This window comes from Vulpes lagopus, chromosome 15, assembly GCF_018345385.1.
Source record: "Vulpes lagopus strain Blue_001 chromosome 15, ASM1834538v1, whole genome shotgun sequence".
In the NCBI taxonomy this organism is placed as follows: domain Eukaryota; kingdom Metazoa; phylum Chordata; class Mammalia; order Carnivora; family Canidae; genus Vulpes; species Vulpes lagopus.
In genome coordinates, this window is record NC_054838.1 from 25,410,683 (window position 1) to 25,438,192 (window position 27,510).

General features: G+C 40.5%; 1 protein-coding gene across 3 annotated transcripts in view; it reads right to left on the reverse strand.

Moving 5' to 3' along the window:
• The window catches only part of C2CD3 (C2 domain containing 3 centriole elongation regulator), a 149,725-nt gene that overhangs the window by 49,356 nt on the left and 72,859 nt on the right, over positions 1-27,510 (reverse strand). For all 3 annotated transcript variants that reach the window (XM_041729982.1, XM_041729980.1, XM_041729981.1), the window contains exons 20-24: positions 26,989-27,112; positions 20,812-21,080; positions 20,582-20,671; positions 12,171-12,773; positions 8,815-9,153 (exon numbers count right to left, since the gene is read on the reverse strand). In XM_041729982.1, coding sequence (XP_041585916.1) covers positions 8,815-9,153; positions 12,171-12,773; positions 20,582-20,671; positions 20,812-21,080; positions 26,989-27,112 — 1,425 coding nt within the window. The remainder of the gene's footprint in view (positions 1-8,814; positions 9,154-12,170; positions 12,774-20,581; positions 20,672-20,811; positions 21,081-26,988; positions 27,113-27,510) is intronic.

Sequence of the window (27,510 nt, forward strand, 5' to 3'; positions counted from 1 at the left end):
CTCAAATTTGTATATTAACAAAAACTTAGGACGCCTGGGTGGCTCAGCGGTTTAGCGCCTGCCTTCGGCCCAGGGTGTGATCCTGGGGACCCAGGATTGAGTCCCGCGATGGGCGCATCGGGCTCCCTGCATGGGTCCTGCTTCTGTCTCTGCCTCTCTCTCTGTCTCTGTGTGCGTGGATAAATAAAATCTTAAAAAAAAAACAAAAAACAAACTTAGTATAGTTCCATTAAATGGATGTTAACTAACATTTTCTTTGTGTCACACATGCCCAGATGAGTCAGGTTTGATTCCTGATTTGGGGGGGAGACGGACAATTAAAATAAGAGAAAGACCATAGCAAAAGTGCAGGGAGCTGTAGGAACTCAGAGGGGCTCTTGACACAGCCTGGGTAGGTTAATGATACTTCAGATTATGAGGCTGATGATACTATAGATAATTTTGGTTTTTACCGAGTATAACTTAGATTACCCCAAATAATTTTACCTTTCTGTTCCTCAGTGCCTTACTAGTAAAACAGGGCTAGAGACACCTGTCATCTCTAGTTTAAGAAAACAAATCTGAAGAATACTGAAGGTGATTCATAAAGAAAGGGTCTAATAAAAGTATTCAAGAAGCTCTTTCACTTGGGCGGCCCTGGTGGCTCAGTGGTTTAGTGCTGCCTTCAGCTCAGGGCGTGATCCTGGAGACCTGGGATTGAATCCCATGTCGGGCTCCCTGCATGGAGCCTGCTTCTCCCTCTGCCTGTGTCTCTGCCTCTCTGTGTGTCTCTCATGAATAAATAAATAAAATCTTAAAAAAAAAAAAAAAAGAAGAAGCTCTTTTATTTTCAGAACCAGGACTACAGAAAGTTCAAACTTGCTTCAGATTTAAGCTTTGCTAATTTAGGGCTTTTTGTGAATCTTCTGCACACAGCCTTGCATGTGAATTGATTTTCACAAAAGCTTGGCAAATTATGGCTGACTCAGAGAGTGTGGCAGGAGCTGCCCTCAGCTATATGTTCCCAGATGAGGAGAGTTGATGAGAATCTTAAGAGATGAACTTGTATGAGCATCACATTTTATAGCTGCAGAGAAGGGAAATGGGTTTGCTCAAAGCCACAAAGCAAGTTAATGGCTTAGCCAGGGTCAGAACCCATCTACTGACTCCTATTCCAAAACTTTTTCTATTATATTATCATTTGGAAGGCACATTTCAGAGAGATGATGTGCAGGTCTATAGTCTCAGGACCAAACACAGGGTTTGACTGGCACATAAACTTTGTGGGAGGAAAGAATATATGGGTCTATTACTGAGGGTGGGAATCAAGAGACAACAGAGACCTCTGAAAGTCAGATATCCATCCTGATGAGTGCTCTGCCCTAGAAAAACAGAAAGAGGCCAAATAACAAGTGATTTATAGATTTGTAATTCATGCCAGAAATTTTAGAGGTGTTAAGTATCATATTCACAAACAAGAGGGCATCATTACAATTGCTTAGCTGCATAATGAAGATCAGGGTGCGAGGGCACAGAAATAAACAACACACAGTCCCTGTCCCTCAAGAAAAGACAGCTAGTGGAAAGACACATTTGTAGACATTTTCAGTGCAGACTACAGCATATGAAGGAGGAAAACTGTTGGCGTAGGGGTGGTGGTATGGAGAGACAGGGGGATTTAGAGGGAGGTTTTGTACTAAGAGAGTTATCAGTAGGCTTCAAAGTGTTGGTGTCACTTCAGTTACTCTCAAAAGACAGGAGTAAATGTGTTGAAAAGGAGAGAAAAAAGGCATTCTAGGAAAAGAGTATGGTCACAGGCTTGGTAGTAGGAGAAAAGGGATTTGGCAAAATGTAAATTGTGGAATTAAGAAATGGTGAAAGATGTGGCAGGAAAGACTGATTAGGTCACATGAATGCTACTCTGTTGCTGTCACTTGGAGTACAGGGGATACGACGCCAACAAAGTATTTTCAGTTGAGAGAGGTCATGTTTGTTGACCAGACATATAACCTCAGCAGCAGAATGAAAAAGATATTGAAAGAGAATACTGGAGGCTGTAACCATTGAGAGGGCTATCTCATTAGTCTCCTGAGGCCTGACTCAGGCCTGAACAAACAAGGTGGCACTGAGAATGGAGAAAAGTGACAAATTTTCTGTGCAAGAGGCCATGATCTTATACCTTATATTGGACACAGTGGAACTTAATAAGTATTTTAAGCATTTGTTGAATAAATCTGCTAATCCCTGTGACTTATCCTCTGTTAAATTCCCCATAAGCAATTTTCCTGCAGGAGAGGCAAAGTAGGAAATAAGAGAAGATATTAAGGAGAAGGTGGCATTGGACTAAGGCTTCATTTTCGTCTACTTCCTCATTTAACAAATATTTTTTGCTTACTATGTGTCAGATGCAGTCTTAGGTGTTGAGGATTCAGTGTAAATAAAACAAAACATACAAACAAAAATCCCTGTTTCTATAGGACTCATATTCTTCTAGGTTAAGACAGAAAATAAAACAAAACACACTATTAAAGGCTACAGACAAAAATAAGGCAGGAAAGATGGACAGGAAATGTTGGGGGAGGAGATACAATTTCATTTTATTTTATTTATTTATTAAAAAATATTTATTTATTTATTCATGAGAGACTCAGAGAGACAGGCAGAGACACAGGCAGAAGGAGAAGCAGGAGCCTTGCAGGGAGCCAGATGTGGGACTCGATCCTGGATCCTAGGATCACACCCTGACCCAAAGGCAGATGCTCAACCACTGAGCCACTCAGGCATCCTGGGAGCTACAATTTTAGATGGGTGGTCAGGGAAGACCTCATGAGACAAAGTTATTTCATTTTTTTTTTTAAGACATGACTTTTATTTTTTTTAAAGATTTTATTCATTCATTCATTCATTCATTCATTCATTCATTCATGAGAGACACAGAGAGAGCGAGAGAGAGGCAGAGACATAGCAGAGGGAGAAGCAGGCTCCATGCAGGGAGCCTGACGTGGGACTCGATCCCGGGTCTCCAGGATCATGCCTTGGGCTGAAGGCAGCACTAAACTGCTGAACCACCTGGGCTGCTCGACAAAGTTATTTCAATAGAGACATGCCAGAAGTCCAGAATATTCAAAGCAGAGGAACATCAGATCCAAAGGCCCCAAGGCAGGAGTCTGCTTATATTTCAGAAAAAGCACAGAGGGGCCAGCATGGTTGAAACAGGGTGAATGAGGGGAAAAGCAGGATGCCAGCTGGAGCTTGGTAGCTGGGGGAAGGGAGAAAGGAATCCAGGCTAAGAAAGGTGTGTGAACAAAGGCCCAGAGAATGGTTTGTTGTTTGTTGTGGTAGGAAAGCAAAAGGAGGCCACGCACTACTGGAAGCAATCACCATTGTGCCATTCTCAACCACTCTAAAATCATTCAGTTAGTCTTAGTTGAGCCTTTAGTTGAGCTCAGTAATCTTATCTATTTTTCCATGATTCTAATGGCTCCCTTGCAATGACCAGCCAAAAGAGGATCAATTGCTATCACAATCCCCCTATGCCCTTCCTAAGCAAGCCCAGAACATATCCTTCCCCACTTTAATACCTTTGTTTCAGTTGAAATATCCACCTGGAGTTTTATACTCACTTTTTTGAAATCCTATTCATTCTAAAAAGTTCTCCTGATTTCTCAGACATATTTTATCTCTCTGTTCTAATCTCTCTAAACACTAAATATTATAGTGGCCTTCAGAACATTTTGCCTGTTTTTTAAAAAAAGATTTTATTTATTTATTTGAGAGAGAGAGAGTACAAGTGGAGGGGAGAGGAAGAGGGAGAAGCAGACTCCCCACTGAGCAGGGAACCCAATGTGGGGCTCGATCCCAGGACCCCAGGATCATGACCCGAGCTGAAGGCAGATGCTTAACCTACTGAGCTACTCAGGCACTCCACATTTTGCTTTATATACCATTAATCGTGTAGTTGCTAATCTTCCTAACAGGGTTATCAGCTCTTGGGAGGACAGAAACTGTGTCATTTGCTCTGTTCTCTCCGTACCTGGCATTGGCCCTGCAGAGATTTACTACTTGCAAAATTAAACTGCCATTCTTGCAATGTAAGCACAGGATTGGGTGTGCAATATATACCCATTCTAGGCTAGAGACTAGTAAACATAGTGTAGACAGGATTAATTGGCAAATGCAGTCGTATCTCCTACTTGAAAGGCAGAAAATGTATATAGGAAAAGAGCTTCAGATCCCGACATAGCTGGGGCCAAATCCTGGCTTTCCAGAGCTTATTTTTATTTATTTATTTATTTATTTATTTATTTATTTATTTATTAAAAAAAAATTTTTTTTTAAATTTTTATTTATTTATGATAGGCACACAGTGTGAGAGAGAGAGAGAGGCAGAGACACAGGCAGAGGGAGAAGCAGGCTCCATGCACTGGGAGCCCGACGTGGGATTCGATCCCGGGTCTCCAGGATCGCGCCCTGGGCCAAAGGCAGGCGCCAAACCGCTGCGCCACCCAGGGATCCCTCCAGAGCTTATTAATAACTGTGTAACTCAGGTATTTATCTTTTTGAGCTTTATAAAATGGGGTAGGTACTGTAATCTATTCACACCATAACTACACTTGTGGTAAGAATTAAATGAAATTACTAATGTACAAAAATGAGAACAGAACTTGGTATAAGAAGTGCCTGGCTGGCTCAGTGATGCTTTCAGCTCATGTTGGGATCCTGGGGTCCTGGGATCGAGTCCTCCATCAAGTCCTGCTTCTCCCTTGCGTATGTCTCTGCCTCTGTTTCTCATGAATAAATAAATAAAATCTGGAAAAAAAAAAGAACTTGGTATAAGGAGATACTCAATAAATTATTGTCATACTACCTTGCCAAGTCATATTTTAAAAATGTAACTTGTTGTTCTTCTTGTAAGCAGCCTGGGGTGATTTCTGAAAATGGTTCACTATTCCCTTGACCCAGAAAACCCTACAAAATCATGTAAATCAGAAGGTTCAAATCTTTGGGTTCACTCTAAGAACACATGTAAAACTGCCCAGGCCATCAAGGTATGCATATCCGAAAAGCCACCAAGTATGTGAGATGCCACTTTGCAGATGGAATGTGTGCCATTCCGTTGCAACAATGGTGTAGTTGGTAGGTATGTCCAGGCCAAATAATAGGACTGGACACAGGGTCAGTGGCTCAAAAAGAGTGGTGAATTTTTTACTGCACATGCTTGAAAATGCAGAGACTAATGCTGAACTTATGAGTTTAGATGTAGATTCTCAGGTCATTGAGCACATCCAGGTGAACAAAGCTGCCAAGATGCAGTGTAAAACTTACAGGGCTCGTGGTTGGATTCATCCACTCATGGACTTTCCCTGCCATACTGAGATGCTCCTTACTGAATAGAGCAGATTGTTCCTAAACCAGAAGAGGTTGCACAGAAGAAAACGATCTCCCAGAAGAAACCAAAGAAACACAAACTTATGGCCTGGTAGTAAATTCTGCATAAAGTAAATGCAAATTAAAGTAAAAACAACAAAAATATATAACTTGCTAATAGAAAAGTTACACATATATTCATATTGCTTTGTATTTGTACTTTTACAATATGGGGACTCCCCCTAAAATGGAATGTAATCCTTATCTTTATATTTGAAATTCTATTTTCAGGGATCCCTGGGTGGTGCAGCAGTTTAGCGCCTGCCTTTGGCCCAGGGCGCGATCCTGGAGACCCAGGATCGAATCCCACGTCGGGCTCCCGGTCCATGGAGCCTGCTTCTCCCTCTGCCTATGTCTCTGCCTCTCTCTCTCTCTCTCTGTGTGACTATCATAAATAAATAAAAATTAAAAAAAATTAAATTCTATTTTCAATGCAATAACAATAAAACAAAATGCAATAACAAAAATAAAATAATAAAATTCTTACAAAAAATAAAAGTTTTTTCTGCTTTCCTTAAATTCATTCATCTATTGATTTTTCTCTTTTAAAAATTTGTTTTTATACATTATAGTCAAAAATAGACTGCTTTGGCAGGTTGGTAAAAAGGCAAAAATTATTTTTCAGTTTTGTGACTCCTGTGAGATCTTAGTATCTCTAATACAGGAAAGCACGGACTGTACTTGAAGAAGACTTTGTCCTAAGATAAAACATTTCAAGGTCTCAAAGGTTATGAGAAGGATGAGAACCTCAGAGGTCATTATAGCAGCTTATACTCCTGGGAATAATGCCTGTTGGTGGTATGTACAGAGAGAAATAGAAATGAAAACTAAACAACAGTTACTATGGTATGAGTTTTGTTTCTGTTCCAACATAGCACTAATTGAGAGAGGCAATACAGAGATGATAGGAGCTAAGGAGGGAGGCCAAATGAGAAGATGTATATTGAAACCTGAACTCATAATGCTTTGGTTGTCTGGCTCACACAGCCATCACACATCTCAGAACTGTTAATTCCAACCATTTATAGATGAGAAATTTAAGACAGAGAGACAATAACTTGCTCCAAGTCACACACATACACAGCTGGGAATACACAACAGCTGAGGATATTTCTACTAGAATGTAAACTCCACATGGGCACAATTTTTGTCTGTTTTGTTCATGCTTTATCCCTAGTATATGGACAGTGCTTGCACATAGCAAATACTACAAGTCTTGTTGAATGAATGATGAGTGAACAAATAAGATAAGGTCTCTGCTCTTAAACAGCTCATATTTAATAGAGAAGAAAACCATGCAAACAATTTTAATACCATGTGATATATGCTGTGATAAAGAGGGCAAAAATGTGTGAAGAGAGTAAACAAGAGGGGGCCCTTTATGTCAGGGAAACTGATTAACAGTGAGTCTTAAGAGAGGAGTTGGAACTAGCTAGGGGAAACAGAAGGGTGATGGCAAACAGAAAGCTTTAGGAGACATTACAAGGTTGAATAAAGAGTAAGACAAAGGTTCTTTGTGCCACAGACTCCTTTGGCTGTCTGGTGCAGTCTATGGGCCTCTTCTTTTAACAGTGTGTGTATTGGGGCACCTGAATGGCTTAGCTGGTTCAATGTCTTGCCTTGGACTCAACATTTGCATGGCTCGGGTCATGGTCCTGGGGTCCTGAGACAGAGCCTTGCATCAGACTTCCTGCTTAGCAGGGAGTCTGCTTCTCCCTTTCCTGCTCCCCCTGCCCGTGCTCTTTTTCTGTGTGTCAAGTAAATGAATAAAATCTTCAAAAAACAAAAAACTGTGTGTGTGTGTGTGTGTGCTCTGAGAGAGAGAGCAGGAGGGAGAGGGGCAGAGAGAGAGACAGAATCTTTTTGTTAAATTTATTTATTCATGAGAGACACAGAGAGAGATAGAGGCACAGGCAGAGGGAGAAGCAGGCTCTCTGTGGGGAGCCCGATGCGGAACTCGATCCCAGGACCCTGGGACCACGCCTGGAGCTGAAGGCAGCTGTTCAATCACTGAACCACTCAGATGTCCCAGAGAGACAGAATCTTAAGCAGGCTCCATGCCTACTGTGGAGCCTGACGTGGGGCTCGATCTCACAACCCTGCAATGAACTGAGCTGAAATAAAGTCAGACGCTTAACTAACTGAGCTACTCAGGCACCCCAATGTATGTATGTGCTTTAAAGATTTTTTTATTTGAGAGAGTGAGAGTGAGGGAGAGAGCAAGAGAGAGCAGTAGTAGGGGGAAGAGGCAGACAGAAAGGGAGAAACAGGCTTCCTCCTGGATAGCAGAGAGCCAGACATGGGGCTTGATCCCAGGACTCCAGGATCATGACCTGAGCCAAAGGCAGACACTTAACTGACTGAGCCACCCAGCCACCCTGTGTATGTGTTTTTTTAAAATGCATAATGTAAGGTTCACAAGATTACATAAAAGTTGTATTAGCATCATTATCAAAACACTAAAAAAGGTAAGACATGCTAATATATTTGCTTTATTAATATGTTACAAGATCTAACTGTAGGTTTTACAACTACTGTAATTTTGAAGTAATGATAGGTATGAATGATACTCTAAGACATTTGCAATAACTACAATGTGATATGAAAATACCTGTGATTTCTATTGCTAACAACCCCACAGGTACTGTCAATATTACTGGGTCTATTGCCTATGTTCACAACTGTAGGAAATGTTAAATTTTAGTTAAAGGTTAATAGAATTCAGATGTGATTATTTTCCTATCCAAGTTCGCCACCTTGACTTTTATCTTTGGGTCTCTTGGGGCTTAGGGATCCAGTGTTAAGAACTCTTGGTCCCAGGTACATAATGAAGAGGGCCTGAGTTGGTATCAATGGAAAGGATAAAAGAATCCTAAGAGAAATTTAGAGATACAATTTAATGGATTTGATGATTTGACAGTGGATAAAGAAAAGAGAAGTACCTTGGCTGATACTCAGGTTTCTGGACTGGGAGATTTATGATATGCAAAATTAATATAGAAGTGGCAATGTTGGGTAGCCCGGGTGGCTCAGTGGTTTAGCACCACCTTCAGCCCGGGGCCTGATCCTGGAGACCCAGGATTGAGTCCCATGTCAGGCTCCCTGCATGGAGCCTGCTTCTCCCTCTGCCTGTGTCCCTGCCTCTCTCTCTGTTTCTATGTCTCTCATGAATAAATAAAATCTTTAAAAAAAAAAAAAAAATGAAGTGGCAATGTCCACTTCAGTTCAGAAAGGCTTTCATGTTGCTTAAACCTTTAGGCTTGAGAAATATAATAATAATGTTTTTATAATAATTGATTAAGATGGTTAACATTTGTTGCAGGTTGTCATAATTTCAAAGATTTGTGAAGATAGGACCATAGCCTGAGGAGTCAGATACATATGCCTGGAAAAGTAAATAGAGCATACCTTTTAAGCTCAAATGCATTGCTCTTTCCACCAGGATACTGACTGCAAAAGTTCCATCCAACTCAGCAGGGCCCTCCTGGGCTGGGCAGACTTCCCTTGTGGTGGTGTTGCAGGGGAGCTGGATGGAGGCAGGAGATTTCTGGTGGCCAGGTGATGGAGAGAGCTGGGTCTCATTAGTCCTTCTGGGAAACTGTTCAGACTCACTGTGGCTGCTGCAGTCCACAGAATCCAGCTCAGGAGCAGGCCCAGGGTGTGGGGAAGGAGAGGAAAGAATCACATGAACTCGCAAGGCAGCTCCCGAGAGGTTGGAAGCATTTCGTCCGAATAGAGGATACACACCTGCAAGAGGATGGAGGAGAGTAAGTCCAAGCAAGCAGGAACCAAGAACACTCTCTAACCTTGGAGGTGAATCACTGAGAGCGCTTGTTGTCCTCTTTCCCTTGACAGGCCTAACAGTCCCCAATATACCAATTTGTAAAAGAAACTGTGAAGTTAGTATACTGTGGGAAAATTTTTACTTCCCTTCTCCCCAACACACTCTCTCTATTAATGGAAAGAAGTGAGAACTCAATTTTTTTTTTTAATTTTTATTTTTTTAAAGATTTTATTTATTCATGAGAGACAGAGAGAGAGAGGCAGAGACAAAGGCAGAGGGAGAAGCAGGCTCCATTCAGGGAGCCTGATGTGGGACTCGATCCCGGGACTCCAGGATCAGGCCCTGGGCTGAAGGCAGGCACTAAACCGCTGAGCCACCTAGGTGTCCTGAGAGCTCAGATTTGAAGCCAAATCCAAGTGACTACCAGGCAGAGTTGGTGTGGAAGAGTTTCATGTGCTGGAAGTGAGCAGACTTAGACGACTTCTGAAACCTTTTGAAAGTAAGATTTTTATTAAAGCAGGAGTGGTGTGTTCTCTGCCACATGTCCCACTGGCTCTTGTGCTTAGCTGTCCTGGTGCTCAATTTAGCCTGTTTCAACAACTAAATATGTTTGGGCAGTAGCCCTGAAGATCATTCGGAAGTGAAATAAGAGGCTTTGGCACAGGAGGCAAGGAGGAAAAACAAGGGAATTAGTATTTGATGAGTATTTTTCAGGTGTCAGAACTTGGGGGATTAGGTAACCTGCCAAGGTGAAGTGACTATTCCAATAAGTGGCAGATTTAAACCCAGAAATCTGAACTTATAGGCTTCCTAGATATTAAAATGAGATTTAATTATATAGCAGAAGGCACTAAGAATTCTTTCAGAATCTCAAAGTTTGCTTTAATAGACTCATTTCAATTCGGGAAAATGGAGTTAATTGATTCACAGGAAGCAGTAAGATGAATTTTCCCTGTCTTTTTCTGTTTTTAGGTAACCTCTTTTCTTCTGATGCAACATGATAATTATCATCATTATCACAAGCAGAAAGTAAGGGCAGCAGAAGGGAAGATACCCAAAAGCAACACAGCTAAATCCTTATCCTCAAAAAACTCAACAGCTACTTGTAAGGATGGTTGGATGGATGACTGCATGGACTGCTTGACTCATTCAATAAGCAGATCAACTGCCACATCTTGTACAAAGCCCATTTATAAGAGAATAAAAAGCTTACACTGATGGGATGTGGAGAAGCATGACAGAAATGGACAATCTGAAAAGTTAAATACTTCCTTTGTTATCACTCAATAAAAAGAGATATTTGTGCTTGAGTTCTGATCCTTAAATCTTTATTCATGTTCCAAACCTACTTTCTTCAGCAGAGTGAATTTAAAAGCCTGCCTTTATGAACTTTAGTTCAGGTGAGCTTTGCTTACTTCAAAGATTTTTTTCTACAGGCTCTCTGAAGTGACTCTAGGCTCAAGAGATAAATTAGAGCACATGGCATTTAATGAGGTGTTCAACAGAGCCAGAATTATACCTGCTAGGTCCAGAGAGAGCCAGAGAATCTGGGATGATCACCCAAATACACAGTCTTATTTAGCTTGCGCCACCTTTTTTTTTTTTTCGCCACCTTTTTAACAACAGTCAGAGCATAAGGCTTAAAATAGGGTTGTGACTCTGTTTCTTTAGCTATATAGTAGAGGAAATAACTAATCCTATAAGGAGTGTCCCAATGAATAAATACCATATTTATAAAGAATCTAGTCTGGTCACCTTCAATTCATTCTGCATTATAGTTACTGGATATAGTCTTCTACAATGCAAAATTATCACTCTTCTATTCAGACCCTATTAGAATAACTTTCCATAGCTCTCAGATAAAAGTCCAGTACTCTTGTCTACCTTTTGAACTTGATCTCCTTATCATCTCCCATCCTATATCTCCTATGATCCAACAGTACCAAATTACTTATAGTGCCTAAAAGGTATCAACCTGCTTCATGCCTCTATGCCTTCATGGGCTAGTCTCCTGTTTAGAATATCATTCTTTCCCTTTTCTTGGCTTATTCATAAATCCTTTGAAACACAAGTCAAGCATCATTTCCACTGAGATGTCATCCTTGAACCCAATGGATGTTGCACCCCTGTGCTCTGCAATACCACTGAGAATGCCTTTTCATAGTTCTAATGCTTCACTGTAATTGTTTATTTACTCTCTATTCTCCCATTGACTATTTCTTACTCATCTTTGAATTCCCAGAACTAAGTATATGTTATCAAGTACTGAACAAAAGTTTAAAAGAAACCATGTAGCACATAATGCCACTTGTAAAATGTTACCTTTTTCCTTTCTGCCTTGTGAACCAGTTTATTATCTTGCATGTTTTCTTTTATGATTTCAAGATGTGCTGACCAGAGAGAGAGGATAACAGTCTCATCAGCAGGTATGTTTTTCAGTGTATTTTAAAAACCAGCATTCTAGATTATCATATAGGTTCTTATATATGGGTTAAAGGCAGTCCTCCTCCAATTCACCCATTTTTATTTTACATGTATTGAGTGCAATATTCTAGGCACTATTTTAGGTGCAAAAACCTGGTAAATTTGAATGTATTCTAAAGCTACAAAGTTCAGAGCTAGTTCTTAGATCTGTAGTGACCCTACCAAGATATATTGTCACTAGGTAATGCCCTCTTGTAAGCAGCCAGTGATCCTCTTTTTGAAAATTCTACAGTTATAAGAAGCATTACTAAATTATTACTAATCTTTCAGCATACAATACTGGAAAAAAAAAAAAAAACACTTACTAGCTATGAGCCTGGGTAGTAATCTAACCTCTCTGAGCCTCCATTTTCATGACTATAAAATAGGTGTGTTACCTATCTCACCACACTGCTAGGAGGATCAAATAAAATAATGTGTGAGGGAGTACATCACATAGTGCTTACCACAGAGCAGGTGCTCAAACCACAGAAGCTAAGGCTGGTTCCTCACTTACCACTGACAGTTAATGTCCTTGCCGACGTCTCCCCAAGTCTGGCCAGGTCCACATAGGCTGAGCCAATCCAACTGTCCGTCTGGTGGGGCCTTTCCACACTGTCATTGCCATAAGCCCGCCACACTTGGATCTCTAATCTCTCTTCCCTGAAATACCAAAGCAGTGATGGGCCCCTAATGACTTCAGCTCTTTTGGATGCCTTGAAAGTAACCATGACCTGTTTTTTGTTTGTAGATTCCTTAGGCTTCTTGAGAGGGGTCCAGAAGGCTTCCTGATCATAGAGCTTGTAGCGGAGGTAGCAATATGTGTTCTTATGAATGTGGTTCTGGCCAGCAAGAAGCACACAATGGATGGGCAGCCAGAGCCTTGGAGTGGATATGGTGACAGTGGCTGGTTCCTCTTCATTCATCTTGACAAGATCCTTTAGGTTATTCTCAAAGTTCCAGCCCAATAGCTCAGCAGCTTCTAATACCCGCTCTCTATCTCCAGGATGTGTGAAGGTAACTGAAAGCTCTAGGCCACCCACAATTTTCTGCATGAGCTCCAAACCATGTGGCATGGCCCCATCTTCTGGCAAAATGATGGGATACCATCCTGTGATTCCTAATGGAAAAAAATAAGATTTTCAAGTATTGTTTTAGGAATAAAAGGATTTACCCACTTCCTACTCAAGAGCCATCATCACCCTGGCCTGTGACAGAACTGAAAACATATACCCAAAGACCACTGGAGTCTGTTTCATCTGATTACTGGAAGACAATGAGACCAGGTGGAAGAACAAAGGCTAAGAGTTAGAAGACCTTAGTTCTCTCCTAGCTTCAGCCCCAAACTAGTGGTTCAGTCTAGGTAAGTCACTAATTTCTCTCAGCCTTGGTTTCCTTACCTGACAAATAGGAAAATTTGTGCTAATCTTGCCCACCAAAGCTGTTATATCATCAAATGAGATAAGGGTTTTGGAAGAGTCCGAAAAGTGCTATAAAAAATGTGAAATGGAGGAATAATAGTGGTCAAGCAGAAGCACCGTAGGCTCACCTCGTCCCACAAATATGCTAGATAACTATCAAATCTTCCTAAATACCTCAGAAATCAACCTGAAGACTGGTAGAACAAACGCCACAACTAAAGGTAGAGAAGAGGCCACTTCCAAGATGGTAGGTGGTGTGGAGACACAGTTTGGGAGGGAAACGGATAGTGGCCGTTCCAGTGGAGAGGGAGCTATGGCCACAGAGAAGGACAAGAGACAGACTAGCACACAAGAGAGTGGATGGGGAAAATGAATTCCCATAGCAACTGGTTGGGAAAGTGAGAGGGACTGAATTTCTGAGCTCCTGCAGTGAGTGAGGCTTAAAGCCTAGAGTTTTAAAGGTCAGCATGCTGGGCTCTGAGCCTGGAGGGCATTGGGGCTGCTCTTGGAGAGAAGGCAAACAGCCTGAGAACATAATGTAGAAACGGCAATCTGAAGAGCACTTGGAGCACACAGTGGGGAGGTTATATGCAAACCTAATGGTGATCATATACCAAAAACCACTAACAAATATGCAAAGAATAAAGAGAAAGAAATCCAAATATACCATTAAAGAAAATCAGCAAGCCATGAAAGAAAGGATCGAAGAAAATCCTCAGAAAACAGCACAAAACAAATAATATGACAATAAATATATATCTATCATAATTACTTTGAGCATAAATAGACTAGATGCTCCAATCAAAAGACAAAGGGTAACAGAATGGATAAAAAAACAAGACCTATTTATATGCTGCCTACAAGGCCCACAGAGGAGCACCCAAATACATGAAACAGTTAAAAACAAACATAAAGGAACTAATTGATAACAATACAATACCATGAGCAGACTTTAACAGTCTTCTTACATCAAGGGATAATCTAAACAGAAAATCAACAAGGAAACAATGCCTTTGAATGACCCACTAGAACAGATGGATTTAACAGACATATTTAGAACATTCCATCCTTAAACAGCAACATACATATTCTTTTCAAGTGCACATGGAACATTCTCCAGAATAATTACCTAATAGGCCACAAAACAAGCCTCAACAAATTCAAGATCAGTCATATCATGCATCTTTTGTGACCACAACACTATGAAACTAGAAGTCAACCACAAAAATAAATGTGGAAAGAGAACAAAACACATGGAGGTTAATAAATGCTACTAAATAATACACGGGTCAACCAGGAAATAAAAGAAGAAATAAAAGTAGATGAAGGAGCTCCTGGGTGGCTCAGTAGGTTAAGCATCCATCTGCCTTCAGCTCGGGACATGATCCCAGGGTCCTGGGATTGAACCCGGCATCAGGTGCCCTGCTCAGTGGGAAAACTGCTTCTTCCTCTTCTTCCTCCCTTGCTCATGTGTTCTCTCTCTCTCTCTCAAATGAATACATGAAATATTTTTTAAAAAAGTAGATGAAATAAATGAAAATGAAAACACAATGATCCAAAAACTTTAGGATGCAGCAAAAACAGTTCTAAGAGGAAAGTTTATAACAATAGAGGCCTACCTCAAGAAGCAAGAAAAACCTCAAATAAACAACTTAACCTTATACCTAAGCTAGAAAAAAGAACAAAAAAAGAACGTAAAATCGGGACACCTGGATGGCTCAGCAGTTCAGTGTCTGCCTTCTGCTCAGTGCGTGATCCTGGGGTCCCAGGATCGAGTCCCACATCGGAATCCCTGCATGGAACCTGCTTCTCCCTCTGCCTGTGTGTCTGCCTCTCTCTCTCTGTGCCTTTCATGAATAAATAAATAAAATCTTTTTTTTAAGATTTATTTTATTTTAATGTTTATTTATTTATTTATTTATGATAGTCACACACACAGAGAGAGAGAGAGAGAGAGGCAGAGACATAGGCAGAGGGAGAAGCAGGCTCCATGAACTGGGAGCCCGACGTGGGATTCGATCCCGGGTCTCCAGGATCGCGCGCTGAGCCAAAGGCAGGTGCTAAACCGCTGCGCCACCCAGGGATCCCTTTTTTAAGATTTATTCATGAGAGACAGAGAGAGAGAGAGAGAAAGAGAGGCAGAGACACAGGCAGAGGGAGAAGCAGGCTCCATGCAGGGACTCCGACGCCGGACTCAACCCGGGTCTCCAATATCAGGCCCTGGGCTGAAGGCGGCCCTTCAACTGCAGAGCCACCAGGGCTGCCTAATAAATAAAATCTTTAAAAAAAAAAAAAAAAGAAGGTAAGATCAGCAGAAGGAAGGAAATAATAAAGAATGGAATAGAAATAAATGATATAGAAACTAAAAATATAATAGAACAGATCAATGAAACCAGGAGATGGTTCCTTGGGGGAAAAAAAAATCAACAAAATTGGCAAGCATATTCCTTTTTTGTAAAAAGAAATAAAAGGTATCCGAATTGGTAAAGAAAAAAAAAAAGAAAAAAACCCCAAATTAGTAAAGAAGTAAAATTTTCACTATTTGTAGATGACATGATACTACATAGAAAAAACCCTAGACTCCACCAAAAACTGGTAGAACTGGGACGCCTGGGTGGCTCAGTGATTGAGTGCCTGCTTTGGCTCAGGGCATGATCCCGGGGTCCCAGGATGGAGTCCCACATTGGGCTCCCTGCAGGGAGTCTGCTTCTCCCTCTGCCTATGTCTCTGCCTCTCTCTCTGTGTGTCTCTCTTGAAAAAATAAAAATCTTTAAAAAAGGGACGCCTAGGTGGCTCAGTGGTTGAGCATCTGCCTTTGGCCCAGGGCGTGATCTTGAGTCACGGGATGGAGTCCCCCCTCTGGTTCCCTGCATGGAGCCTGCTTCTCCCTCTGCCTGTGTCTCTGCCTCTCTCTCTCTCTGTGTCTCTCACTAATAAATAGATAAAATCTTAAAAAAAAAAATCTTAAAAAAAACCCAAAACTGATAGTGTGGGACCCAGAAAATTGAACAAAAATCCCCTACCCCTGGACAAGCAGAGCAGGACTAACTCCATTTTGTGCTGCACCCGCCACCTCCTGTATCACCCCCACCAGACCTGCTTATTGCTTAGGGCGCTGCCCCACCCTAGTCTTGCCACTGGGCACACCCTTATGGGAAATCGGCTCATAACAATGTAACCCCGCCTTGTGCCTTGTGCCGGTCAAAACTGCGAGCGCCAATTCTGACCAAAGTAATAGGCCAGTTCAAATGGATACTATAGGGTAAAATGTAATTCAATCGGCTACCTGCATGTGGACGACATGACTGTGCAACTCTGTGTATGTTACAATCCCACTGGCCCCTATAAAGCTGCTACGCCTCTTAGCCTCGGGGTCCAAGTCCCTGCTCAGCTGTGTCGGGTATACTTGGACCCAAGCTCGAGCCTGTAAATAAACCCTCGTGTGTTTGCATTGGTGTCAGCTCCTTGGTGGTTTCTCGGATTTGCAATCTTGGGCACAACAGTAGAACTGATAAAATGAATTTAGTTAAGTTGCAGGATACAAAATCAATGTATAGAAATCTGTTGCCTGCCTGCCTTCCTCCCTCCCTTTCTCTTTCCTTCTTCCTTCCCTTTCTTTTGTTCGCTTGTTTGTTCATTTATAGGTCAACACAGATGCTTTTTAAAGTAGCCCAATGCAGGGCTTAAAATCACGACTCTAAGATCAAGACCTGGGCTGAGATCAAGATCGGATGCTTAACCAACTGAGCCACTCAGGCACTTCTGTTGAATTGCTATACAATAATGAAGCAACAGAAAGAGAAACTAAGAAAATAATCCTATTTATAATTGCACCAAAATAATAAGGTACTTAGGAATAAACCTAACCAAAGAGGTAAAAAAAATCTATATTTTGAAAACTATAAAATATTGATGAAGGACACCTGGGTAGCTCAGCGGTTGAGCATCTGTGTTTGGCTCAGGGCATGATCCCTGGATCTGGGATCAAGTTCCCCATCAGGCTCCTGGCAGGGAGCCTGCTTTTCCCTCTGCCTGTGTTTCTGCCTCTATGTGTGTCTCTCATGAATAAATAAATAAAAATCTTAAAAAATATATTGATGAAAGAAACTGAAGACAACACAAAGACATGGAAAGACATTCCATGCTCATGGATTGAATGAATATTGTTAAAATGTCTATACTACTCAAAGCAATACACATTCAATGCAATCCCTATAACATTTTTCACAGGACTAGAATAAACAATCCTAAAATTTGTATGGAACTAGAAAAGACCCTGAATAGCCAAAGCAATCCTGAAAAAGAAAAGCAAAGTTGGAGGCATCACAATTCTAGACCTCAAGTTCTATTACAAAGTAGTAACCAAAACAGTATGGTACCGGCACAAAAATAGATACATATGTCACTAGAGCAAAACAGAAAACCCAGACAATAAACCCAAAATTATAACATCAATTAATCTTTGACAAAGCAGGAAAGAATATACAATAGGAAAAAGACACAATTCAACAAATGATGTTGGGAAAACTGGACAGCAGCATGCAGAAAAGTGGAACTGGACCACTTTCTTATGCCATACAGAACAATAAGTTAAAAATGGTTTAAAGACCTGAAACCACAAAAATCCTAGAAGAGAACATAGGCAGTAACCTCTTTCAAATTGACTGTAGAAACCTTTTTCTAGATACGTCCACTAAAGCAAGGGAAACAAAAGCAAAATAAACCATTGGGACTACATCAAAATAAAAAGCTCCAAAACAGTGAAAGAAACAATCAACAAAACTAAAAGGCAATCTATTGAATGGAAGAAGAAAACTACAAATGACATACCTGCTAAAAAGTTAGTATCCAAAGTATACACAGAACTTACACAACTCAATACCCAAAAAACAAATACTTCAATTAAAAAATTGACAGAAGATATGAGCAGACATTTCTTCAAAGAAGATATCCAGATGGCCAGGAGAGACATGAAAAGATGTTTATTATTCCTTACAAATGAAAATAACAATGAAGTATCACCTCACACTTGTCAGAATGGCTAAAATCAACAACACAAGAAACAACAGGTGGTGGTGAGGCTGTGGAGAAAAAGGAACCCTTATGCACTGTAGGTAGGAATGCAAACTGGTGCAGCCACTGTGGAAAACAGTGTGGAGTTCCTCAAAAGTTTAAAACAGAACTCCCCTATGATTGAGGAATTGCATTACTTGGTATTTACCCAAAGAAAACAAAATTACTAATTCAAAGGGATACAGTGCACTTCTATGTTTACAGTAGTTCTATTTAAGATAGCCAAGATATGGAAGCAACACACATGTAGATTGACAGATGAATGGATAAAGAAGATGTGAATGAAATCTTGACTTTTGCAATGACATGGATAGAGCTAGAGAATATAATGCTAAGTGAAATAAGTCAGAGAAAGGCAAATACCAAAGGATTTCACTCATATGTGGCATTTAAGAAACAAAGCAAATGAGCAAAGGGAGAAAAAGAGAGAGAGAGAGAAACCAAGAAACAGACTCTTAACTATACAGAACAAACAGATGGCACCATGGTGAAGGGGAGGGGGGGATGGGTTAAATAGGTGGTAGGGATTAAGGAGTGTACCTGTCATTATGAGCAGAGGTAATATATGGAATTGTTGAATCACTATATTGTACACCAGAAACTAATATAACACTGTATGTTAAACTATGTAGAACTAAAATAAAAACTTTTAAAGAAAGATGTGGTATATATACACAATGGAATATTATTCAGCCATAAAAAGAATAAAATCTTCCCATTTGCAATGACATGGATGGGGCTAGAGAGTATAATGCTAAACAAAATAAGTCAGAGAAAGACAAATATATGATTTCACTCATACGTGGAATTTAAGATACAAAATAAATGAGTGAAATGGGTGAAATAGGTGAAATAGGTGATGGGGATTAAGGACTGCACTTGTGATAAGCACACGGTGATATATGCAAGTGTTGAGTCACTATATTGTACATCTGAACCTAATAGTATACTGTATGTTAAAAAGCTAGCCTCATGATCCATGGCAGCAATTCACTTCTCCAGCCCTCAGTTTTTCATCAGCAAAATGAGTAAATTGGGCCTACAAAAATCCTCCTGAATCTAAGAATGCATAATTCAGTACTGTGTCTATATAAGGGATGGAAAAGAGGAGGAATACAATGAGAGGAAATAAAAACTTGCCTATATCCCAATTCATTCCACTTGAGCCTATTAAAACACATACACATCATTTAGGAAAAAAAGTGAAATGTTGTTAACATGCCATAAATACAGTAGAAAAGGCATGGTTCAGGAGATCCAGGGTCTAGTCCCAGGTCTTCCACTATAGGAACTGCCACTAGTGGACATATATCAGGGACCAGGCATTAGATTTCAAAATAATAAAAGCTACTCTTTATTGAGTATCCACTGTGTCAGATATACTCTTAGTGCTTCATATATATCACTTCATTTAATTCTCCTGATAACTGGAATAATCTCTATTTTACAGATGATAAAAGGGAAACTCAGAGACCTGCCCAAATTACTATAGCTACCACATTGTACAAATAAGTGACATAAGTGAGAAACCCTACATACCAAGTTGTACAGGCTTTTCTCTGGAAGGCGCATAAAAAATACCTATTAGAGTATTGCTCAAATTTTAATTCACAATTACATTTGGGAGATGTGTGGTGTAATTCTGGAAACTAGATTACACAATCCTAGGGAGGAGGATGTGCAAGAGAAGAAAAGCTGACATTTACTGAGTCTCTGTGTCCAGTACCTTACTGAGTCTCTGTGTCCAGTACCTTATACATCTGATTTCATCAACTCTTACTTGGTAGACTTGTTAGGATTAACTATCTCCATTCATAACATAAGAAAACTGAGGCTCAGAAAGGTCAAGGTCATTGAGATAGCATTAAGTAGGATAGGACCATTATATCCAGATGCCTTGGTGGCTGTCCTCTATCTTTATTCCTTCCGCAGTAAGAGAGGAGGGCACAGTAAAAAAGAATAGGGGAATCTGGATTTGATTTCCACTGCTGCTACTCACTAGTTGTGTGGTTTTGGCAAATCGCTTAAACTCTGTGAGCCTAAGTTTCCTCAACTGTAAAGCAAAAATAGTAAGATCTTGTATCCCACCAAGCAGGGTTATAATGAGGCTCACATAATACCTGAGAAAATATTTCACGAAATGCTACATAATGTAATGGGTATCATCATATTTATTATTTGTAGCACCACCAGTATTATCATCATCTTTCCTGGAGTAAGATGACAGCCCAAAGCTTTGAGTTACTTTATTTTGTTAAGAGACTTTTGAAATGATTAGGAAATGACTTCTGACGTACCTGGGAGAATTCAAAAGCATTTGTTAGGGGTCATATTTTCTTCTGCATATCTTACAGGGGAGCCATGCAAGATGATCTCTTGTAGGAAAGTAAATGAGAAGGGGTAGAATTAGAAAGTGATAATCCAGCATCCTTACCAGATCTCTTGACCAGCAGCTCTTTTGTTGGAACCTTTACTACTCCAAGCAGATAATCTCTGAATGACCGAATACTGGTTATATCACTGGCTGAAAAATCAAACAAAATAGAGAAATTAATTAGGGCTTTACTGACCAAAGGGCTAAAAATTTCAACATGTATTTTCTAGAGTTATACCACTCAAAACAGAGCCCCTTTTAATTCTGATTGTGAGTCATTTGGTGCTCACCTGACTTGGTATCTTCATGATAAATAGCAAAAGTGACCTCTGCAAATTCCAACAGTTCTGCCAGGAAACAGGCCTCTCCACTGCAATGCTGAGTCACCAAGTTACATGGAAACTCAACGTGATGGGAGAACTCAGGGCAGAAGGAACAGGCTACAGGGCGGGTTCGGCGCTGCTCTCCTTTGGGCAGGAAGGAGAGATGAGTGGTGACAAAGGAATTGACCCCAACTGTGGCACTGAACTGTAGAGCGGGTTCCTGCTCAGCCAAAGCCCTGTTAGGGGAGAAGGTAGGGAAGGTAGTATCAGAAGTCAGCTGAATTGCCTAGGGTACGGGAAGACAACATTCACCTGTTTACCAGAGTGCCACTCCAAGGACACTCCAATTGTACTGTCAATGACCTTCAGCCAAAGACTACCAGGGAGCAATGGTAGTTGAACAAGTTGATTTTACTGTTCATTACGATGAGAAAGAATATACACCAAGGGGAATCATGGGGAATTTTTGTACAAAGGTATCAGAAAGGACTTATACAGCACTAGATTGTTAGCAAACTTTGTTCAAGAAGTGGGGCTTTGGCGTTAGGCTCCTGGCATGGAGCCTGCTTCTCCCTCCTCCTGTGTCTCTGCCTCTCTCTCTCTCTCTGTCTATCATGAATAAATAAATAAATAAATCTTAAATTAAAAAAAAAAAAAGAAGTGGGGCTTTGTTCTGGATTGCTGTTCTGATGAATCCTACCTAAAAGGAGGGAAGACTACAATAAGACTAAAGCTGTAATTGGTAAAGCAGCAGTGATCAGTCATTTTAGCCAGGATGAGGGGATGTTAGGTATTTTTGTGATTTTCATAATGACCTTGTTTTGGTTTGTAACTAGACAAGATTACAGAGTAACCTTATTTTTGTCTCACTTCATCATGGTTGCAAAGCAGCTTTGTGTTCTGTGAGATTGTTTGTGCTCAGCACGAAAACATCAAGCCCAGCTGCAAGTGTCAGACCAGTTCCCAGATGTCTTTGGGGGCTGTTTTTGTCTTGTTCAGTATAGACAGAATTTATCCATCTTTAACTGATACTCATAAAGAGTTGTCAATTCTCTCGTGCATGAATATAGTATGAGACAATTTCCCTTATCCCAACTTTCCCAAGAGTATAAAATTGACATTTAGATAAAGAGGTTGTCTCTTTTTATATACTTTTTTTTTTTTTTAAGTAAGGTCAACACCCAACGTGGGGCTTGATCTCATGACTGTGAGATCAAGAGTCCTATGCTCTACCAATGAGCCATCCAGGCACGCCAAAGAGGTCACCTCTTTTTGAAGGATTTCCTGATAGCCCCAAAGGAGATTTAAGGGGTGTCTTCTTTATTTTACTTGGTATACATTAGTAGAGGGTAGTAATCTAGAGTTAACAGATCTGGGTTTTAATCTTGGCTCTATCATTTAATCAAATGTGTGACCTTGCACAAGTTACTCACAGTCTTCCAAGTTTCATTGTCCTCTTTGCTAAAATGAGGACAGCATAAGGATACAACAAATACTAAAGATGTATGTATAATTATATGCTTACTGCATTTTCGTTTCTAATGAAATTAACCTAAAATCCTCATTAATAGATTAGTGTATTTCTACACAACAGCATAGTCTAAAATATACATTATGCACAGGAAAAATGAGAGGGAAATAAATCAAATGCCAGTAGTGGCTAAAAAAACAAGTATAACAAGGAGCATTGTAAAAATTATAGTAGATAATGTATACAAAGTCTGTGGGTAATGAAAGGACTTTTTGTTTTTTATTTATTTTTAATTAAAAAAATTTTTTTAAAGATTTTATTTGTTTATTCATGAGAGACAGAGAGAGAGAGAGAGAGACAGAGAGAGAGAGAGAGGCAGATACCTAAGCGGAGAGAGAAGCAGGCTCCATGCAGGAGTCTGATGTGGGACTCAATGCCGAGACTCCAGGATCATGCCCTGAGCCAAAGGCAGACATTCAACTGCTGAGCCAACCAGGCATCCCTATTTTTTTTTTTTTTTTTTTTTAATTTGAGACACAGAGAGAGCACTAGCAGAGGAAGTTGCAGAAGGAGGGAGAAGCAGGCTCCCTGCTCAGGGATGTAGGGCTGATCCTAGGATTCTAGGGTCATGATCTGACCCAAAGGCTTACTCTTAACCGACTAAGCCACCCAGGCACCCCTGAAAGGACTCTTAATTGGAAACTCTCAGAGATGGCAGTGAAGGAAAGAAAGGTTTGGACCCAAAAGCCAGCCTTAATTCATTCACTCAATAATTATTTCTTGAGCATCTACTCTGTGTATCATGCCCTGGGCTCAGACCTAGATACAAAAAGCAGCAAAATAATTATATTTACCCTCGTGGGACTTAAAAAGTAATGCAGCAGGGCCACTGCTGTTAATCAAGTGCCTATCTATATCTACATCTATACCTAGACTGTAATATCTCTTCCTTTGATCCAATTATCTCTTCACTAGTACTTCATCAGCAAATCAATGAACCCATGTATGTTCATAGAAGTTTCCACTCATTCTCAGTTAAACATCAGGTTAGTTAAAAGACTCAAGTGAATAAGAAAGAAGGAGTCTGCCTACATAGTATCAGGAAGACCACTGGCACTTAAGATGAGGGTTGGTATTTCTCTCTCCCTCTCTCCTTTTTAAAAGATTCATTTATTGGGATCCCTGGGCAGCGCAGCGGTTTGGCGCCTGCCTTTGGCCCAGGGCGCGATCCTGGAGACCCTGGATCGAATCCCACGTCAGGCTCCCGGTGCATGGAGCCTGCTTCTCCCTCTGCCTATGTCTCTGCCTCTCTCTCTCTCTCTCTCTCTCTCTCTCTGTGTGACTATCATAAATAAATAAATAAATAAATAAAAAGATTCATTTATTTATTTTAGAGAGAGAGTGAGCACACGCAGATGGAGGGGAAGAGGGAAAGAATCTCAAAGAAGACTCCCTGCTGAGCAGACAGTCATATGTGGGCCTTGATCCCAAGATCCTTAGATCATGACCTGGGTTGAAGTCAAGAGTCAGATGCTTAACTGACTGAGCCACCCAGGTGCCCTGGGAGTTGGTGTCTCTTGTAAAGAGAAGGCTGACTTCAGAGCACCTGCTCTCTGGATACCAAGAATTCCTTTCTTTAATAAGATGCAAAATAAAACTAATTTCTGATTTTACTATATTTTGCTGGCTAACAAAGGTAATGTTAATTATGGAACTAATCACTTGTATATTAGTTAGTAGTTTATAAAGTGACTTTATAACTGTTAATCTTATACTGATCCTTATAAAATCAGGAGAGGTGTTCATAATTTCCATTTTTTGGATGAAGAAACTTAGACCCAGAGATGTAAAGAAACTAGCCCAAGATAACGCACAGCTAGTGTGAGATGCAGGTGGGACCAGAAGCCAAGGGATCCAATTTCTAGTGAAATTCTGTTTCCGTTATACCTTGTTTGTCTCATATTCTGTAGGATTTCCCCAACCAGGGGAATATAGTGTCAGAACTGGCCTGGCTTCTTACCCTTCCTTCTTGCAACAGTAACACAGACCAAATGCAGGGCTTACAACAAAGTGCCTGCCATCTGATCTGACCTACTCCATGATCCACAGAGAGAGTAACTAGTGAGTTTCTTATCTATGATGCAGTGTCTTAGACATCTACTGAGTATCTAAATGCCAAGTCCGTCTCTGACAATTAAGTAGTGGTTAATTTAACACCATATTTGCAGATTCTGACCTTGGCTGGGTCTTACACAGAACAAGTACTCCACAGAACAAGTTTCATGCCTCTGTGCATTTGCACCTGTTCTTCCTTTTGAATAGTTTTCAGTTCTCCTGGGCATTTTGATAACTTACTCTTCTTTCAAGACTGAGATTAAGAAGGGCTCTGAGTGCCAAGTTGAGCAGGTTAGAGCTTATCCTGTGAACCAGCAGTCCCTAAGGTAGAGTGTGTACGGTTAACTTAAGGGGCATCGGAAGAAAATATTAAAACTTCTATATTTGTTATCTCATATGTTAAAGTTTTATATATGCTTGTTATTTTATAGTATATTTAATAAATTATAATACATGAAAATGATTTACACATGAATAAGTACAGTTATTTAGAAGATATGCTAAACTTTTATTTTTCTGTTAATAGGAATGCACAATTAAAATTAGACCAGTTACTGACAATGGGAAACCATCAAAAGTGTTTTTCTTTTTAAAGATTTTATTTATTTATTCATGGGAGACACACAGAGGCAGAGATCAGAGGGAGAAGCAAGCAGGCTCCCTGCGGGGTGCCTGATGTGGGACTCGATCCTAGGACCCTAGGATCACACCCTGAGCCGAAGGCAGATGCTCAACCACTGAGCCACTCAAAAGTTTTAATGTGAAGGAAGAACATGATTAAAAAACTGCCCTGGAAAAAAAAAAAAAAAAACTGCCCTGGGGGATCCCTGGGTGGCGCAGCGGTTTGGCGCCTGCCTTTGGCCCAGGGCGCGGTCCTGGAGACCCGGGATCGAATCCCACATCAGGCTCCCAGTGCATGGAGCCTGCTTCTTCCTCCGCCTGTGTCTCTGCCTCTCTCTCTCTCTCTGTGACTATCATAAATAAATAAAAAAAAAAAAAATTAAAAAAAAAAACAACAAAAACTGCCCTGGTATCACTTACACCAAAATGTTCTCAAGTAATTACTGTAAGTCTATTTGGAGAATTTAGTGACAAAAATATTAACCAGGCTGAGCATTTTACCAATTGCTTCAATGTCAGATCTCATATGGCAGTAATTCAGTTCATTATTTCCAGACTGTGAAGTTAAAGGCAAATGATATGACTCAAAGTTACAAGGGAAAAAGTTATAGCACACTTGCCTGCTTCTTTCCTGAACCTGTCCAAAGTGAACTAGTCTATAGTAGAAGCATGACTTAGTTCTCTTTCTTACTGGCCACCTGATATGTGCTAGAACTATGCTATGCAGTGGTAGGGGGCAGAGAGGAGTTCAGATAGTGACTAGAGGAACTCACAGCCAAGTGGGGGAAATTCATGTATGCAAATCACTGAAACTGAGTAATATGGGTTACAACCAAGGTGCTAAAAAACAAAGGACAGGGGTGCCTGGGTGGCTCAGTCAATTGGGTGTCTGCCTTTGGCCCAGGTCATAATCCCAGGGTCCTGGGGTTGAGCCCCACATTGGACTCCCTGCTCAGCAGGGAGCCTGCATTTCTCCCTCTCCCTCAGCCGTTCCCCCTACTTATGTTTGCTCTCTAAAATAAATAAATAAATAAAATCTTAAAAAAATAAAAAAGACAAAGGACAAAGTGCCACTTCCATCTACATGTAAGAAGAGATAAAGGAAGGCTGCAAAGAAGCTACCAAGCCAAAAGAAAACAGGAGTGTGTTTAGTGGACAAGAAGAATATTCAAGGTAGAGAGAAGTATGAACAAAGGCCTGAAGGAGATAAAAGAGAGCCATGTTGTTTATATACAGCAACAGTGTTCCAGGCAGAAAAAACAGCAAGACAAATTACCTGAGGGGGAAATGAACTTGGTGTGTTCAGAAGCAATAAAGCCAGTGGTTGAAGTAGAGTAAGCAGAGGGGAGATGAACCGGAGAAGATAAAGTAATAAAGATAATAAGGAGCCAGATCATGTGGGGTCTCATAGCCATTTCTAGTAGTTTGACTTTTACTTTAAATGAGATGAAAAGTCACTGATGGATTTTAAGTAAAGGTGTGTCAAGGTCTGCCTTATGTTTTCATAGGCTCACTGGTTTCCGTGTTGAGAACAGACCGAAGGGGTAGGAGCTAGAAAAATGAGAGGTGAAGTAGTAAAGTTTGCTACTCACACATACTCTTACATGCTTTCTTAGGAGAAACCTTAATGAACTGGAAACTGTACACAAGGAAGTTTTACATAGCTGAGCCGCATATACTATGTGGATTTTTTTTTTAATTTTTTTTTTAATTTTTATTTATTTATGATAGTCACAGAGAGAGAGAGAGAGGCAGAGACACAGGCGGAGGGAGAAGCAGGCTCCATGCACCGGGAGCCCGACGTGGGATTCGATCCTGGTCTCCAGGATCGTGCCCTGGGCCAAAGGCAGGCGCCAAACCGCTGCGCCACCCAGGGATCCCTACTATGTGGATTATAATGGAAAAAGATGAGGATTGCTTTTCAGAGGTGGACTTACTTGGCTGCTGCTTGCAGACCACAGGCTCTGATAATCTGGACTGAGATAGAGACAGCTCGGGCAGCAAGAACTCCCTCTGCTGTCCTGGGAGTACGCCTGTACCTTAGGCCCACATCCAGTAAACCTAAAGGATGAGGGGAAAAAGAAAAAGATAAAAAGATTAGTTGGAACAGTTTCTGTTGTATCAAATCCGAAGTCCTGGTCAAAAGGAAGAGGATAAACACTACAATCCTAATGAACAAGTGACATTAGCAGTGAGATAAAATGTCCATGGCCAGAATCACTTCATATTATTGTACTTTATGATGAATAAAGGCAGAACAAAAGTTACTATTTTCACTTTACATCCAATAAACTATGGCTCAGAGACTGAAATGCTTGCCAAAATCACACAACTATCAGAGGCAGAACTTAATTTCAGACTTTTTAAGCTCCCAGTTATTTTTTTTTTTTTTTAAGATTTTAAATTAATTTGAGAGAGAGAGAGAGAATGGGGCATGGGTAGTGGGAGAGGCAAAGGGA